The sequence below is a fragment of the Anabrus simplex genome, chromosome 8 (genome assembly GCF_040414725.1).
Source record: "Anabrus simplex isolate iqAnaSimp1 chromosome 8, ASM4041472v1, whole genome shotgun sequence".
In the NCBI taxonomy this organism is placed as follows: Eukaryota; Metazoa; Arthropoda; class Insecta; order Orthoptera; family Tettigoniidae; genus Anabrus; species Anabrus simplex.
The window spans coordinates 37,706,236-37,721,009 of NC_090272.1; the positions used below are offsets into that span (position 1 = coordinate 37,706,236).

General features: G+C 39.8%; 1 protein-coding gene across 1 annotated transcript in view; it reads left to right on the plus strand.

Moving 5' to 3' along the window:
* LOC136879285 (ankyrin repeat and MYND domain-containing protein 1) overlaps positions 1–14,774 on the plus strand; it is a 299,890-nt gene that overhangs the window by 270,691 nt on the left and 14,425 nt on the right. The window contains exons 18-19 of the mRNA XM_068228945.1: positions 1,095–1,238; positions 12,249–12,396. Of these exons, the coding sequence (XP_068085046.1) occupies positions 1,095–1,238; positions 12,249–12,396 (292 nt within the window). The remainder of the gene's footprint in view (positions 1–1,094; positions 1,239–12,248; positions 12,397–14,774) is intronic.

Genomic DNA, 14,774 nt, shown 5'->3' on the forward strand with positions numbered 1-14,774 from the left:
TTGAGAAAAAGAACTGTAGTTCGGAAATATTCAAGTCAAAAGTTATTAATAATCCAAGTTGTTTAATGTCTGTCTTCTTCCTCCCCGCCTAAATGCAGTGTTGATTTAAAGATAAAAATTTCATTGTTCTGAATTGAAAAGTATCACAGTTAAATTGAAATAATAAATATGGTAGTTCAACCTATTCAATACAAGTAAATAAGAGATGTAGAGATTACATTCTTATTTAATTAAAAGTGGAAATGGTACCGGTTTCGACCCCAGTCTGGGTCATCATCAGCCGATTGTAACTCGAAAAACAATGCATAAGTAAGAAAGAAGTTAACGGTCAAGTCCACACAATATCAGTTGAAGAGGCGATATAAAAATGACGGGGGTACCATTTCCACTTTTAATTAAATAAGAATGTAATCTCTACATCTCTTATTTACTTGTATTGAATAGGTTGAACTACCATATTTATTATTTCAATTTAACTGTAAATGCAGTGTTGTACACATTTCTGGAACACGTCCCACTCGCCCTTCGTCAACGGATGTGGTTCCAATATGATTGAGACACATCTCACTTTGTTCTTTGGGTTCGTTAACACCTAGATCAGACATGCCCTGCAAAGTGGATAGGAAGAGAAGGTCCTGTTTCGTGGCCTGCTCGTTCACCTGATCTCACCCCACTTGATTTCTTCTTGTGGGGCCATGTAAAAATCCTTGTGTATGAGACACCTGTCCAGTCTGAAGAGGATCTCTTGGCAAGAATTCTGACTGCCAACAACACTGTTCAAACGACACCAGGGAAATTCAAATGGGTATGACAGAACTTTGTGCAAAGATGCCATGCCTTCGTTGATGCAGGGGATGCCAATTTGAACATTTGTTGTGAAACTTGTGCAGGTAAATGGACTTAAATGAGTATAATTTTGCTTAACTTTTGACTCGATCATTTCCGGAATATCTCAAATTGATCCATTGGCCGTCCTCCATCATTTCTGAAAGTCTGTAATATCATCACGGATACATCCTGTATATGTGACTTGATTTGCACTAACTTGTTCCTTTCCATTAATTAAAAATGTAAATACATTATGTTTTAATTAGGTTGACGATGTTTTTGAAGCTCTGAGTGATGTATTGAGCCCAGACAGCCAGGAACTTCTAGAACAATTGACACCAGAGGCGAGGAAAGAGAAGGCCGGAAGCAAATCAAAACAAGGAACGCTTCCATCAGATATTGATATGACTGTAAGTACAATGTTTACAAGGTCTCTCAAAATACTGATAAATACCTTATCTCTGAGCTGTCACCACATGTTGGCTCATTCTCTTCTTTGCAGTAACATAGATGCATCCATCCATCTTCTCCACTGTAGTTGATGTTGAGATTTTTACTCACTATTCTGAGCTTGGATCCTCCATATTTATGACTCCAGTATTTTAAAGCCCCCAAGAGTTGGGCTGCCTGTTGGCCAACAGGTTCATTTCCAGGGTATCTGAACCATAGTACATTTCTGTAGACCCCTATCTGCCACCTACAGACACACCCTCGTCAGGTTACAGAATCTTCTTGCACATTCATAATCTTCAAAAGACAAACCATGAGGTCACTGGTCCTGAAAGATGACTCCAGTACAACTTTACCTTTGTTACTAGCCCAAGCCAAGGCTTGGAAGTGGAAACCTCGCCCACACATGCTAGAGAGGCATCCATGTTACCTCCGCATGGGTGATACGGTGGTTTGGGTGAAGTGGGTACTGGTGATTGAGGTGGAAGCTCACTGCGGTGTACTGGAACCAACTCATCACTTTGCCCTACGTAGCCTGAACGAGCCGCAGGTTGGGAACGGGGTGAACCCAACCTAGGGGGAACCCATGGCTGTGAACTCAGTCATGGGATTGCCAAGTGGGAACCACGTGAGTAGGTCTACTGAAGGTGAAACAAACCTGGTCAGGTTCGGGCCAGGGGCGGACTGCTGGATGGATGGCTGAGGGGTGTGGCCACTGCTACGGAGAGCCTGAGTTGCAGGAGGATGTTGTCTGGTGGAATGCCTCATCACGGATGGTGAGAACACCGCTCAGGACCCTAGAAAGGGCAAAAACCCAATGTCATATGGAACTATGAACATTCCAAATGAACCACCTAAACAAATACCAAGGGAAGCTATGGAAGCTCCAGAAGAGCAGGTCCAGTGGCAGGCCCAAGAGGAGAATATGGAGACAGAAATCCCAGTAGGGCAGGCTGAATCCAAATCTGAAGAAGAAATGGAAGAAGCAACAGGAAAGCAGACTTCTGGACAAAAGGAAACAGGAGATTCCACTGACAAAGATCTGAAGATATCGGCATTGAAACTAAATAGGATGTATATAGATAGACCACCTCGCACAAGTGCCTACTACAAGGAAAATAAGAAGGCAAGATAGTGCTGGGACTTGGGTGGAGCAGAAGCCATGGAACAGGGATCGTCGAGATGCTATGCCAATGACTATGCCCAAAAGGCCAAGGTCAGAGGAAAGCACGCCATCAAGTTCGGCTACAAAACCACCCTTCAAGAAACAGAAGGAAGAAAACATCTTGTCCTTTTCGGAAAGACTTTCCTCTGTTAAGGTTGTAATAATACCTAAGACCTTTCCAGGTAGAGAAATCAAGGAGGAAGACGTAACTGAAATGTCATCTGCTCTGATAGCACAAATAAAGCCGCTGTCAGACGGATGTCTGCCAGACTTCCTTGAGTCACCAAGGCTGGAAAGTGGAGCTATGATACTGATCTGTACTGATCTGTGCAAATCCAGAAACAATAAGTTGGCTGGAACAAACAGTTTCAAATTGTAACCCATGGAAAGGGGAGACCCTAGAGGTGGCAGACGCAAAAAAGGTGCTGAACACGATCAAGGTCATCACCAAGTTCTCACCTCCTTTTGACAAGATGAAAGTGGAGGATGTTCTTGTCAGAATCAATCAGCACGATACCAAACTTCTAACACAAGAGTGGAGTGCAACTTCAATCGACAAGACAGGAAGGACAGTCATTTTAGCCCTTGGTGGAAGAGACTTTGAAGAGCTCAAAAAGAGAAGCCTTAAGGCTAAGCTTTGACTTGGGCTGAACAAGTTTCAGTTCATCAGGGGAAAAACGAAACCCAATAATGATAAAGATCTAGCTGAAGGTCTTTCAGGCCAATCTTCATCATAAAAAAGTAGCTCTGGCCAATTTCGCCAGGAAGTTCCAAGTCCGAGGCTAATGACATGGCCCTTATTCAAGAGTCATGGGTAGTCAAGGACAGAGTAGCAAGACTGGTGGAATCTGGAGGTAAGCCGATGTACAATACAACATCAGAAATACCCAGAACATGTCTTCATGTGAACAGGAAATTAAAATGTCTTATGCTGCAGGAACACTGTTCATGGGACTTAACCGTGGCCAAGGTTAAACTTGGAAATTGGGAGGGACCCAGAGAAATAACCATAGGCTCTGCATACCTCCCATATGACTCAAATAATCTGTCCCCATCAGAAGAAGTTGAGAACCTAATTTGCAACGCAAAGAGGAAAGGTGCACACCTAGTCCTTGGAGCAGATGCAAATTCACACCACACGGCATGGGGCAGCACGAACTGCAATGCAAGAGGTGAGTCTTTACTAGAGTTTATTATTGGAACTCAGTTGATGATATTAACCATAGGAAACAAGCCTACATTTATAAATAAAAACCATAGGGAGGTAATAGATATTACACTAAGCACTACACATATTGCAAACTTTATTTAAGACTGGAAGGTGGCAGAGGAACCATAATTGGCAGACTACCAGCACATCCAATTTGCAATAAATGTGAGACTATGTGGGATTGAGATGTACAGAGACCCAAAAAGAACTAACTGGGATAGATACAGAGAAGTTCTAGGGAAGGCTGTACAAAAAATTCCAACTAACGTGATAGGACAGAAAGAATTGGGTGAGGCAGTGGAACTATTAGAAGAGGCCTTTATAGACTCATTCCATGAAAACTGTCCTCTCAAAGAAAAGAAATACACCAAAAAAGTAAGGTGGTGGAACAACAAACTAGCCAAAATGAAAAAAGAGGTTAGGATGTTGTATAGAATATCATCTAGAAATGGTATGTGGGACGTTAATCATAGGAAACTCACTGAGTATAACCTAGAGATATGGAAAACAAAAAGAAAATCTTGAGGACTGTTCTGTGAGAAAGTGGAATCACACACTGAAACAGCAAGGCTCCAGAAGGTTCTGAAAGCAACCCATATAAATCAAGTGGGGACACTGGAGAAATCAGTTGGGTCATTTACTCAGGTGGGGAGGGACACGCTGGAGATACTAATGGCGTGTCACTTTCCTGAGGCTGAGGAGATGACAGAAGAAGAAATGGTTGGAACAGAGACCGGAGCTCGAAGAGCAGACTGGAACTGTTCCAACAGTATAATAAAATATAACCATGTAAAATGGGCAATCGACACGTTTCATCCTATAAAGGTTTCAGGGCCAGATGAGATACTTCTGATACTCCTATAGGAAGGACGGGAGATACTCGTCAATGTCCTGATGGACCTTTTCAGAGCTAGTCTAGCTTTAGGGTACATGTCAAAATCATGGTCTGAAGCTAAAGTAGTATTCATACCTAAGCCTGGAAGGGCAAATTATGCCCAAGCCAAAGCATACAGACCATTATGTTTAACCCCCTTCATGCTGAAAGCAATGGAGAAAATTCTGGATAAATGTATCAGAAGAATGGTGCAACTGAACTCAGCGTTACATGAAAATCAGTTTGCATATAGACCTGGCAGATCCACTGAAGTAGCACTCCACCAGTTGATTTGTAAACTAGGGGAAAGCCTAGAATATAAAGAAATTGCACTGGCAGCATTTCTAGATATAGAAGGAGCCTTCAGCAATACAAGCTATGACTCAATGATCAAAGCATTGGAAAAGAGCAAGGTGAGTAAAACTGTCGTCAAATGGATTAAATCCATGTTAGACAGAAGGAAGATAAAAGCAACCCTGTTTGAAGAAGCGCTGACGGTTAGGACCACCGAAGGCTGTGCTCAGGGAGGAGTTCTTTCTCCTCTGCTGTGGAACCTCGTGGAGAACAAAATCATAGGTATGCTCAGCGAACAAGGTTTTTATACACAAGGATATGCAGATGACCTAGTGATTGTGGTACGAGGTAAGGTAATGAGTGTTATCCAGGACCTCATGCAAAGATCACTTAACCTTGTGGAGAAATGGTGTCAGAAGATAACTCTGGTCCCTTTTACAAGAAGGAGAAAATTAGAGGGAAAGAGATCACTGAAGCTCTTTGGGTAAGATATGTATATGTAAGAACAAGCACTGCACCTAGGTGTTGTGTTACATAAAAATCTAACCTGGAATCCACATATAGAAAGGAATATAACCCAGGCCAAGGACTTGCTGTATGCATTTAAAAGATATGTCGGGAAGACATGGGGCCGAAGACCATCAATGGTAATGTGGATATACACAATAATCATTAGACCATTGATGGCCTATGCTGCAATCATCTGTTGGCAGAAAGTAAGCCAGGAAAAGTCAGTAGTAGATTGGATAGCCTACAGAGAATGGCATGCATAGCCATAACTGGGGCTATGAGAACTACACCGTTAGAAGCCTTGAATACTTTACTAGACCTCCCATCACTATGCAATTTCATAAAAGGACAGGCTAAAATGAGTTCATATAAATTGGCACAATCAAAGTGCTGGAATGCACAAAGACCCAATCTAGGACACTGTAAAATTAATAGAGTAATAACAGAGGAAGTTCTACACATGCCTTCGGATCATATGATACCAAAGTACAACTTTGAAAAACCGTCTGAGACCCAGATAATAAAGAAAGAAGACTGGGATATCAACAAATGGTTACTGAAAAATAAGATATAGTGTGGTGGACTGATGGCTCAAAGACTGGGGATGGCACAAGAGGAGGGATCAACGGGAGAAGACCTGGGAGATCAATCCAGATGAGCCTGGGCAAACACACTAGTCTTTCAAGCTGAAGTGATAGCTTTCACAACATGTCTTGAAGAAAATCTGAAAATTAACTATAGGAATAAGAACATTTTCATTTTTACGGACAGCCAAGCAGCCATTAAGGCACTAGAAGCAGGCCAGATAATATCCAGAATTGTCTGGTATTGCCATTCACTTCTCCTGAAGCTCTCAAAGTACAACATTGACAAAATAATATGGGTACCAGGGCATCCAGGTATAGAAGGAAATGAAAAGGCAGATAAACTGGCTAAGAAAGGGGCAGAAACACAATTTGTAGACCCAGAACCTGTATGCGGGATTTCCTATGGACAAGCCCAATGGAAAATGGGTACAAAAGAAACAAATGGAGAACTGGAAAAATACTCCAAGATGCAGGCTTGCAAAGGAACTGATAAAAAGACCAAACAAGAACTGTTGCAACTCAGCAGAGAAAATATAAGATGGGTAGTAGGACTGTTGATAGGACACTGTCATCTGAAAAAACACCTACATAGAATTTGAGTAATAAGAGGTAATATATGTAGGAAATGCAATGAAGCAGAGGAATCAGCTGAACACATACTTTTCGAATGTGAGGCACTGGGTAGAATCAGACACTCCACTCTAGGACTACCAGGTGAAGAGAGAGAAAAAATCCAAGAAGACTTAATAAGAACAACATGCAGCTTTGTGAAGGGAGCAGGTATATCTAGGTGGGAATGAAGGAAAAAAATGGTAGCAAAAGATCTTAGAGGTCGACGCTAATTAGGAACTAATATTTAGAGTCCACATGAAGAAGAAGAAGAAGAAGAAGAAGAAGAAGAAGAAGAAGAAGAAGAAGAAGAAGAAGAAGAAGACATCTTAACCTCACTGGATTGCTATCAGCAACTGGACTGACTTTCCCACGATGTGGTGGTGATAGTGCTGGACAGCCATCTTCTATTAACAGTAATGGAAGAGGTCTGACCTTTTGAAGAATGAAGGTATCGGAAAAAGAAATCAAAGAGCCATAATGGGCGTGAAAATGAAAGCCTCCGTTGGTCTCATAAACCCGATACCATCAGAGTTGGAAGAGAAAAAGACTTGGCCAAGGAAGGGAAGGTGAAAGTGAGGAGTCTGGATTAAGTAAGTGGAAGCAATCCCTGTCTCTACCACTCCCACTGACAGGGAGAGATGTCATGCACCTGTTACCCATATTATGGTTAAGAATGGCAGTGTTGTGTGATATCTTGGTACTTTCAGATTACACTCATGAGTAAGACCCAGATGTTGGTAATGTAAAGAATATTCAAAAGTACACTTAAAAGTGCTAAAAATGGCTATTAAATGACATGATCATTAAGAAAATGCATGATAAAATGTAAAAAATTTATATAATGAATGTTTTTTTTCAGCTCTTTTTTCAGTTGAAATGCAACAGCGGCAGTAATTTTACCATGAGTGCTGTTAACATCAGATGCCTGCTGTTTAAATAGTGAAATGGAATCTACCATTGCCTCACTTCTTTTTTTTTAAATCAGTGATGATGGTTCTCAACAATAATACAAAGCTTGACTGATAAATGTTAAACTGCCCTCCATGATTGGTTCAGAGAGCATATTGTGAGCAATCTGCATTGAAGCAGCTTCTTCACAGCCAAAATCCTGTGCTATTTCTTATACTCCCTGTAAATTTTCACAATAGCCCCGGCATGTGATTGTAGGTTGTGGAGGTAACGCAATGTCTGGAATTTCTGCTTCTTTGAATTGTGTAACTCGGAGGGGGCTATTAAGAAGACCGTTTTAACATTCACCACAAGCCTGTCCACGTTGGAATAATTTGCTTGCACATCTTCACAAAGCCTGTGTAAGGCATGAGCTAGGCACGTGACATGTTCCATTTTAACCCTTTTAGTACCAGTTGCTTATAGGTGGTGTATGCGAAGAATACCAGGCTTATTTTTAAGAAATTGCAATGTTTCAGTAAAATCATTATAACTTTCTTATTATTGAAGATATGCCTCCGACATTTTAACTTATCATAGAAAAGGAGGTTCTTTATATGTTTTTAAATTCACAAGCTATATTATATTAATGCTATAACAAATAAAAAAATATTAGTTTAACAATTATCAAAATGAAAATTGAAAAGTCATAATTGAGATAAAGAAACACAAATCAAAATTAAAATTATGCACTGAAAAATATTATTGTCTGCAGATACATGCTCTTGGTTCACTATTTGCAAAATTTCAATAACCTAGGCACTAAAGTTTCTAATTTAAAAAATATTTTATGACCGGGTGTTTCGAGATACAGTGGGGAGGGATCGAACCGTGTGTCATTTCCAACTGAATCTTCACTGAACACTGTGTTATGCATGTAGGCATAGTTATCATTACTGCCTGCATCACGGCCTACACTGTCTTCATTTCCGTCACTCTCCGAATCAGCATCACTGTCACTTTCACTAATGACAATACCACGAGGTTTATTGTACTGTGGAATGTCATCGCTACACTCACTTCCTGTCTCTGAAATAACATCACCAACATCATTATTACATGACCCTGATATAGCTACATCTTCATCAGACTCAATATAGTCATCATTGGCACAGAGTCTGTTAATATATTCAGCTAAATCGTCATCATTCTCGAACACATCGCGCGCGGCAGAGGTGGCCATTTTCCTACTCACAAACTTTTACGGTGTACAGAATATAGGTCGCTTTGATAAAATCATATTTCCGTAAATAAAGCGATTGGCGCGATAGTTGTGGTAGATTTAGAAACTACAGGTTCTGAAGAGTCTAGATCACCTGCATTGTGCTGCTATATGTCCGGAAACTAAGAACTACAAGGAAATACAAAACTGCTTGCGTAAGGAGCGCTATTGTGTTCCCGGCAATTTTCGCTCGCTCGCCGAGGAATGCTTTTGCGCTCTCTGGTATTCTAAAGGTTAAAGTAAGTGCCTCCAATGAATTACCTGCTTGTACCGTATATGGTGCTGTCTCAATTAAAACTAAAAGAACATTATCATGTTGTATGCCCTCAGGCCACAGAAGAAGTGCAGTACTGTCAAACAGTTTGGATATCATTGAGTAATTGGCCTTTTCTAATTCTGCGGCGGTCGACAAAAATATTTCACCTGGTTTATCCAGTTCCAATGTTCCAATCACAACATTGGCTACATAGCACCCCACAGCTTCAGTTGTCTCATTGACAGCAACTCGTAGCTTCTTCCCATGAGTACTGCACCTTACTTTCTTTAATGTTTCTTCATAGCACTGTGGTAGATAATTCTTACATAAAATTGACTTGTTTGGTATTTATTTGTTTGTTTTTCCAAAAATGCACATCATTTTGGATTATAGAGTATAAATAACAGAATATTTGCTGACATTAGCACATCACATGATTCCTTACTAAACTCTGAGGAGTTGGTGACTGTTGAAGGAACAGTGAATAGCAAGTGTTGAATTGCAGCTTCCTTTAATGAATGCTAAAGAGCACCCACATGCTTCTTGCAACCATTATGCTGTGTCACAGTAAACCATATTTCAGCCAATAATTTGGATTTGCACAGCTTACGATATAGTATACTTCCATCAGTAGAAAGCACAGTATTACCAAAGTCAGCCACTATTTGTTTTAAATGGTATCATTTTAGGCATTATCAAAATGGTAATGGAACACTTCCATGTACTGCATGCTATAGACTGTGTGAAACTGAGAAAATACTGTTCATGGAAAATCCACACCTTGCCCTTTCACCCTGACTTTTAATCCCTGAAGTGGCGGTCATTTATCCTGTAGTGGCAGCGATATTTTACTGGTGTTGCAGACTCTTAGTATAAATTGTGTTAAAAATCATTGACATGTTATACATACTTAAACAGCACACCCTTTTATCCTCAAAAGTACAAGGAATAAGATGATGATGATACTTAAGCTGTTATTTATCATCCAAAAAGTGTAAGACCGAAAATATATTGAATTAGTTTATATTATTTATTTTTGCAAAAGTTGTACTATATATAATATGTTTATATTAGGTAAATGTAAAAAAATGACATATACAAAAGGAGCACTAGTTCATTAGTAAATAGTTGCGTACCAGTATATAGTTTATAATACTGTTCTTAGCTGGGAAAGATATACAGCAATGTATACAACAATTGTATGCTACCACTTGTACTTGTCAGACCTCCAGAAGTGCACTAGTTTATGATAACACCCCTGGTGAATACCACCATTACATCCTGGACGCCAGAATGTAGACTTCTTCTTCTCTTCTTGCAAGCACACAACACATAGGCAATTGTTATTCTGTGGCAATTTTTCGAGAGCATGAGAGGGGCCTCTTGCATGACCTGTTGGCCTCACAACTGGAATAGGGAACTGTTCATTTAGCAATCCCCTAACTATACTGACCATGAAGTCTCGTCTTGCTAACGGCTTATCAGTGTTCTTTATGTACAGGATGTATGCATCAAATAATCGAAGATTTGAGAAAATTTGCTTCCAGTACCTTGTGGTCGGTCTGGAACAAGTGGCATAGTAAATGCATTTATCTTTATTATCTACACCTCCCATGAAGATATTGTACTTATGAATCAGTAGTGGTTTCAACCCTTCATTTCCCTTTCAACTCCTTAACATTGTCCTCAGTGGGACATCCAGTTGTGAGACAATAAACTGGTTTCCGTGTTTTCTTCTCTTTATATGCAACCGGTAGAAAGTCACCTTGCCAAAAGTAAACGGTTTGCCTAGGTTCAAGTTTTGTACCTGAAATAATCTTTGAAGATTTTTTTCACTGTTCCTGTGAGGAAATGATTCAGTATTGCTGATATGAGTGCATATCAACACTTCAGATTGATATCAGTAGGAAAACTGGTGACTAAATATAGCTGGCTCAGTTGAGACATACGTGTGGCCGGCCGCTGATTATGTAGCAGCTAGCACAAGAGAGCGGGATTTTGATGCTACTTTGGCAACGATTTACACTAGATTAGTGCAACATGCTATTATACAAACTATTTCATGATTATGACCGAACATTTCTCCTTGGATTGATTCGTAATTAGCACAGTTCGATAAATAATAATTCGATTACCAAAATAAAATAGAGAAGACGTCAAAACGCCTGATATAAGGTGTTGCCACTGGGCAAATGCATAAAATGACTGATATCAGGCATTTGCCACTTGGAGGGTTAAAGATTAAGTTTTGTAATTTTGCCACTTCTTTTACAAAACTGAATAAGACTGCATAACAATGGTTGCCTATTAGAAATTTGTTACTTTTTCTTCTTGGTAGTTTAACAAACAAAGTGATTGTTTTAAAACTAATTCTTCCCTTTCACAGTCACAAGGTTTAGGTTTATTGTATTTACTGAATTTTCACCATATTTTGATGCACTTGCATTACAAGCTATTTTTTACCCAACTAACCAAAATATCTGAAATTTTCTTCATGCACACTCCGTTAAAAACTAGAAAACATAGGGTGTAGGACAGTCACATCATCACTGCCAGCATATAAATGAAAGCAGTTTCCAAATCTTCTCCACCCTTCTCTCATCACCACCCGCAATGCCCACCTTTTGCGCATCAACTCTGAAGACTAAAGCAAGCTTATCTTTCACTTACTAACCTGCTCAGAATATCACCACTAACTCCCTTCCTTAAGCGTTTTTCAATAATGCTGGTTTGTCATTTCCTTTTTTTAATTGTGACAATGAATGCTAATAAATATCTATGTAGATAACTGATGAAGTTTAGGATGATCTTCACATTCTGTCATCATACATCCTATGTGGATACATACATTAGCACGACCTTGTGTTTGCATTGTAAATCTTCAGCAGGTTCATGATGCATTGTTACAACTGAATTTTTAAGTGCGTCCTCCCTGTCTGGGTGTGAAGTGAATCATCAACTCCTTCCTTCAATAACTGAAGGTTTGGCAACACACCTGTAACCCAACCAATTATACCTCTACTCCACTTTCATTAGTCTTCCCTTCTCTGACATCAGATATACATTTTCACTGACTAGATCTTACCAGGGAGCATCCTCCTTTAAATCTCCCCCCTTCAGTTTCTGAAGCTGTCATCTGATCTTCTCGTGGAGTGTCCGAGGAATTGTATCAGATAAATGACAGTGGGTTTTATTTGGACCTTTAATTCATGTGTTGATAACTGAATAATCACCTCACTTGCACTTTAATCTGCAGAAGAGCCATTGGTATGATGGATATTTTACTTCACAGGCTAAGAAATACCAAGTTTGCTTTGAATGTGGCCGTAGAGTTGGTCCAGAGGCCATCACCTGCTCCATATGTAATATCATCATGTTCTGCTCAGAGAATTGCAAGCAGATCAGCGATGAGAAGGAAGGTCTCCACAAATGCCTTGGCTGTAAGTCTCCATTGTTATATTTTATTGTTACTTTAGTTAGGTCTTTGTTCAGTTCATAAAATCAACCTTGGAGATTTTGCAGGCATCAGAAGTAAAGAACTGAACTTTCAAAATAATATACCTCACAGCCTTTGGGTGTATTTAATTCCTTAGATACTCTTAAGAATTCTTTTCTTTTCTTTGGACTGCACTGGTGAGTTCCCCAATCCGTCTGACCATACTCTGTCCCATCTCACTCTTACAATGAATCTACAATACCTACTCGACCCTACAAAGCCCCCACCCGAGCTTCATCTCCCGCGGAGTGTATGGGTCTTACTAAACAGAGTGGGCACTGGGCATGGAAGATGCGGCTCTACGATGCATTCTTGGGGCCTGCGACCCTCTCCAAGCTGTGACCGTGGTGAATAACTCCAGGCAGTGCGACACATCACCTTCAGATGCCCACATAGACTTCCGCGGAACCATCAACAACCTCCTGACAGCTTCAACAATGAGTATCCAACGGTTCCAACAACTGGACATCCTAGTTTAGTTTTCATTTGTTAATTTATTTATTTACTTACTTATATTTTACACCATTTTTGTATTTTTGTACTTTTTCTTTCTATTTTTCTGTATTGTACATACAGTAGAAGTCCACTATAGCGAGTACAGCATATAACAATAATCTCATTATAACGACAATTTTTATCTGTCCCTTCAAAATTCCTATATTAAACCATATATTACCCTTCGGTTACAGCGAGAGTCCTACCACTGACGCATCTGTTATTACGAGTGATTAATCGCGCGCTGTTTTTTCCGTTACCAATATTTATGCCCCCCCAGCGATTATGTTGCATGCGATTGATCACCTTCAGTATCGTTTCCTTGTTATGTCCACCAGCGAGTTCTCTCGTTGACATTCGAAGGTGATATCAGATGTAAGGCTTTTCAGGTGTTTGCTCTATTAACCAGCGCTTCGTCTTAGGTCTGACACTAGACTCATCAGAGTGGGATGTGTCAGACCCTACCCACTGACGCTGGGTGTATGCAGGTGAGTCGGAGTCGATTAATAATATTCGTTGACTGGTGTTCCGTAAAGAAAATTTGAAATGAAAGAAAACTTTCTTTCATAACAGATGCGTAAATAACATGTCTAATATCAGTCGTTAACTCGTTAAAAATAAAGGCTGAATAAACGATCGCTTACCAGTAATTTTAGGTACTAAATACTGCAATGAAGTAAGGATGGGATACACCTCAAGATATGGCAGAGGACGTCATTGATTTCAGAGGTTTTGTGTATTTTCTTGTGTCTGTTAAATTACAGAAAGGCTATTATCATGTAAATTTATAGCTACTGGCACTTGAAGTATGTTTTCATCATACATATAGTACAGTTAGGTTAGGATAGGTGATGCTGTTTGAAAAAGAAAACTGAAACATTGCCAGAAAATGCGATCGATCATCTTCGGTATGGTATGGTGTAGTTTTCTCGTTATGTGCATTTACGAGCTCTCTCATCGGCATTCAAAGACGATGTTGGAGTCTATTAGTAATACCTGTCAACTGCTGTTCTCTAATGAAAATTCGAAAAAAAAAAGGGGATAACGCGTTTTTGTAATAAATGCGTATATAACATATTTTCTTGCATCTAATTACATTTCGGAAAAGCTATTCCCATGTAAAATTTTAGCAAGGAGGTTATCTTTTGTCTACATTTGGCGTTTGAAATATGTTTTCATGATATATATACAGTTAGGTTAGGTGACGCCGTGTGAAGAAGAATACTGAAATGTTTTCCACAGAAGCCTCTGGAGTGATACTGTATTTCCCCGAATCCAACGCGATGTATTCTCAGAATCTCATGTGAAAAGCAAGGGTCATCTTGCATTTGCGGTCTAACAGTAATCAGCACCACTGGCGACTACCGCAGTAACCACGCTGATTCTTTTTACCCCCGCGCGCGAGCGCACACAAAACTCGTTGAAAATAAACGACCGCCTCTTTCTTATACATCGCATTGTACAAAGCCCATGTGTAACATCACTGGATTTCGGGAAATGGTGAAGAGAGAATGACATTCTGTTAGCCTCTACAAAAACGTTTCTCAAATCTGGAGAATGGCATCAAAACATGCGACCCTTTGAATTCTTAGAAAGGCTGCGGCTACTCAGCAGCAGAGTTATAACGCATCTTCTGTATCTGACGCTTAGTAAAATTAAGTTTTATAGACAGCAGGAATATGTTCGTGATGGATCGTTGTATTGTAAAGATACGTGGAACAGGTATTGCCAGCAAATTTTCAACGGGTTATTAAACAAACCGAAATTGGAATAATTGTACAGCTGCAAGAAAATACGTCATAGGCCTAACTAAAGCCAATATTCAGC